This window comes from Rhea americana, unplaced genomic scaffold (assembly GCF_003343005.1).
Source record: "Rhea americana isolate MKP2758 unplaced genomic scaffold, rheAme1 scaffold_215, whole genome shotgun sequence".
Lineage (NCBI taxonomy): Eukaryota > Metazoa > Chordata > Aves > Rheiformes > Rheidae > Rhea > Rhea americana.
In genome coordinates, this window is record NW_028186305.1 from 459,642 (window position 1) to 463,467 (window position 3,826).

General features: G+C 62.4%; 2 protein-coding genes across 2 annotated transcripts in view; both read right to left on the minus strand.

The window, feature by feature from the left end:
* The window catches only part of CNKSR1 (connector enhancer of kinase suppressor of Ras 1), a 7,922-nt gene extending 7,766 nt beyond the window's left edge, over positions 1-156 (minus strand). Inside the window, exon 1 of the mRNA XM_085305129.1 lies at positions 149-156. Within this exon, the coding sequence (XP_085161255.1) occupies positions 149-156 (8 nt within the window). The remainder of the gene's footprint in view (positions 1-148) is intronic.
* A 2,492-nt stretch (positions 157-2,648) lies between these two features.
* ZNF593 (zinc finger protein 593) lies at positions 2,649-3,824 on the minus strand (the record flags this gene model as incomplete). The annotated part of the gene is made up of 3 exons (XM_085305130.1): positions 2,649-3,189; positions 3,419-3,481; positions 3,676-3,824. Coding segments are annotated over 3 exons (354 nt in total), but the record flags the coding sequence as incomplete, so codon positions are not given.
* Positions 3,825-3,826: the final 2 nt, after the last annotated feature.

The window sequence follows — 3,826 nt, forward strand, 5'->3', positions numbered from 1 at the left end:
GGGGCCGCGCGTGGCACAGCCCCGTTCCCGGACGACGGGGAGCCGGGGGGGCCCCCCGCTCCCGCCGATCTCGGCGCGCCGCCGCGCCAGCCGCGGGCCTTCCCTGCTGCCTCGCGTCTCTCCTCTTCCTCCCGTCGTCCTTCCCCGCCGCGCCATGATCATCCGCCCGAGACGCTTAACGCCGGGGTATTTTCGGCTGCTCCAGGTAAGGGTCGAGCTGAGGGGGGCTGCATCGGTGGGCCCCTCTCAGCGCCCCCCGCACCGGGCCGCCCACGAGCCCCGCCAGCCGCCGGGGGCGATGCCCGGCCGTACCCTGGCCCCAAAGAGGGCCCACGGCGGCAGCGCTCGGTGCCGGCATCGAGGGCAGAAAGCCCAGCCCGAGAGCACCCTCGCGGCCCTCGGCAGCACAGCGAGGCCGCGGGACCGCCCGCCGCCCAAAACCGCGCTTTTCTCCCTTAAATCCCTCAATGTTTCCTCCGGGCGCAGTGAGGACACTCAGGACACGGTCAGCGCGCTCTTCGCGTGGCCCCCCAGCTCGCCCGGCGCACCCCCGAGCRGAGCAGGGCCCGTCCCCGCTCCCAGGCCCCCGAGTTTCCCTCCCCRGGGCGGTTTCGGGCAGCAGCGCAGCTCCGGGTCTCGCAGCACCTTCCTCCGCTCCCGCAGATGCAGCTGGCAGCGGGGCGAGCGGCYGAGCCGAGGGACCGGCTGGTGAACCAGCTGGCCCTGCTGCTGGCCGTCGCGGGGCTGAGCCTCTCCTACTACAGCGCCCGGCGGATGGCCGGGCCCGCCAAAGGCGCCCCGGAGCCCTGAGGCCGGGGTGACGGTCCCTGGCTCCAGCGCCACCACATCCCGCCCTGCTCTCTCCAGTCGAGCCCCAAGCCGGCGGCGCGGGAGCTGCCGGACCYGCTCTGCTCACGAAACCCCGGCTAAGCGGAGCTGCCGTCTCGCCTCGTGGCTCCTTCCCGGCCCATCCGTGCTGCGTCCTGCCCTCCCCCTCCATGCCTTGGCCTGCTGTTGCCCTGGAGCTGAGAGGACACATTCGCCCCAATTTTGGGAGCTGGAACAAAGGATGAAAAAGCCAACATGACTCTGACTTCAATTCCCCCAAAACACAAACGAATGCTGCGAGCTGGCAACCAGGGTCACYCTCCAGCCCTAGAGCTGTCCAGCGATGCAGAGCTGAGCCCTAAACCGAGCTGCTGGTGAAAAGCCAGGATCCAGCCACCATGAGACAACTGAGCTTCAGCAGACAGACACGCACRGAAACGGGGGCCTGGGTGCAGCGTTTCCCTCCAACTGCCCCTGCCCTGCTCCCCGGGGAGGGACCCGGGCGGCTCCCTGCACCTGGCCCGCAGCAGCATGCAGGTCCCTCCCCAAACTGGCGGGGTGACGCAGGGGAATGTGCTGCATCCGCAGCCAGCCCAGCTCCAATTAAGAGCCGCTCCTCCCTCCCGGGGCGGCTCAGCCAGCAGCCCCACGTCAGGGCCGGCAGAAAGGAGGTCAGTGCACAGCGCTGTTAGATAACAGAGCGGGGAGGGCCGGGACCAAGATCAGCCTCTGAACGAGAGGCTGGGGGTGGAAATGGGGACACAGGGGTGGCTCCCATCTGAGAATCGCTGTGCAGAGCTCAAGATAAAGAGCAGGAGCAAGGGGAGCACTTCCAGTCTCCCCAGAGACAGGTCCCAGCGGGATGGGAGACCACAAGCTTCCCACCCCTCTGTCTTGGGCACCAAACCCCATAGAGCAAGCTGCAGCATGGAGCAGAGCTGCCTCTAGCAGAGAGGGTTAGATACCAACAAGAGAGCTAGGTTTAATTGCCTGGAAAACCCCGTGAGGAAGAAACCTGGTTAGTCTGCACGTAAATAAATCTTTTCCTTCCAATCAAAGCTGCGCTGTCTCGCCGCCTTTCTGCTGCTGCAGCTGAGCACTCTGTCCTGTGGCCCAGCAGAGGAGACAAACCTTTAACCTGCTGTGTTAGTGCCACGGTGGTGTCAGTTAAACCTGTTCTGCAGGTATTTACAACAGTCAGTGGCACTGCAACACTGGAATCGCATAGCAGAGSGAGGCCGAGCAGGGAGGGACCGCCCCGGCAGGGGCGGGAGCGCCTTCCCCGCGCAGGGGCAGGGCAGCGGCAGGCCGGGCACCGGCTCGCACTGTACACAGGGCCCCTCGCCATGGCTCTCCGGTGACACGCGTTGCGTTTTAGCAGGCAGAAGCCTGGAAGTGTCCCCGCAAAGAAAGCATCAGCCTTCCACACTCAAAGCCCGCAAGAGATCAGGGACCATCCTGTGAGCTCAAACCAGGCAGAGCTGCTTGTGATCAAGCCCTTGGGTCTAACGGCTGTTCATTCCAGCACAGTCTCCCCCAAAAGCAGCTCGCTTGCTGCACCTGCTACCAGTGYTTTGGGATCCCCCTCACTGGGGGGCAAAGCAGAGGGAGCTTTATCTTCCTGTCAGGGCAGGAGAACTGTGATGAGGCTACTGCTACAAACTGGTAGACACACTGAGAATATTTTATTTCAAGCATTGAGAAAAAGCTTAAAATCAAGAGATTACCCTCAGTCCAGAACGGCGGCTACTCTCACTTCCTCAGCACTGCTCCAAGCCAGAGCTTGGATCAYACTAGCAAAGAACTGCATCCAACGCTGCTGATTTCAGCACGCTTTAATGGGTGAGTTACAGGTGTCAACCTCTAACCCAAGGAGAATTATCAAAAACTGCTCTAAAACTGAGAGATGAGTGCATAGTTGAGCTAACATTTACACCAAGTAGCTGTCTGTTCCTTCCCCAGGAAAGAGAATGCASAGCCTGCTGTCAGGCACACAGTACAGGTCCTCCCCAGCGAGGGCATCCAAGGTCTCTCTGGCTGCCTTCTCCTCATCAGCACTTCAACAAGGAGTGCTGCCAGGCAAACAGCTGGGTTTGATTGCTGGGAGGCTGGAATAGAGTTCGTTTTCCTCACAGGGCTCAGTAAAAGATACCCTTTTTGGAGCACTGTAACAAAAGCACCTGCAAACAGGGCAGCCCTGGCCCTTTAGTTCACTGCACTCAGCTGGATGCCTCCATCTCAATTTCTTCATCRATCGGTTGGGTCTGCACTTCTACCTTCTTCGGGGGGATGTAAGATCCCATCCCAGCTGCTCTCTCTGCCTCCTCCTGGGTGTACGGCTCCTCACTCAGCTGTTTCAACCTGAAAAGAAAGCAGAAATGACTGTGAAACTACCTATGCCAGTCCTAATCTTCAACCGAATCTCTCTAAAACAAGCCACCCCCCCCCCCAGACTGGCCCAGAACCGACACAACCAGCCTCACCCTGGTAAAGCTGGAGACAGCACAGAGCACTGGGGCTGCAGCCCCAGCTCCGGGGGTGGGAACAGGACTCACGTGGGTGGCTCACGGACCACAGGGGCCTCCCTTACCTTTTCTTGTGCACCTTGGACCTGAAGTGCTCTTTCATGCTGGTCAGATCCACGAAATAGCGCCTAAACGGGGGAAAACTGAAGGTCAGAGGACCCCAACCCCCCCCGGCCAAGGGGCCAGTCCACCCGGCGGTGAGAGCAGCTCCCCCACAACCAGCCCGCCCTGGGTCGGGCAACCTCCATCCTCTCCCGGGACAAACTACCCGGGGACCGAGCAGTGCCCCCCCCGCCCCGCCGTTATCCCGCCGGTGACGCACGCGCAGTGCAGGCAGTAGAACTGGGCGCAGCCCGGCAGGTCGGGGTCAGGCTCCTGCCGCAGCAGCTTGGCGGCGACCTCGGGCCGCAGATCCGCGTGGATCTCGTCCAGGTCGCGGCGGCGCCGCTTCGCCTTGGCCTGGCGGCCCAGGG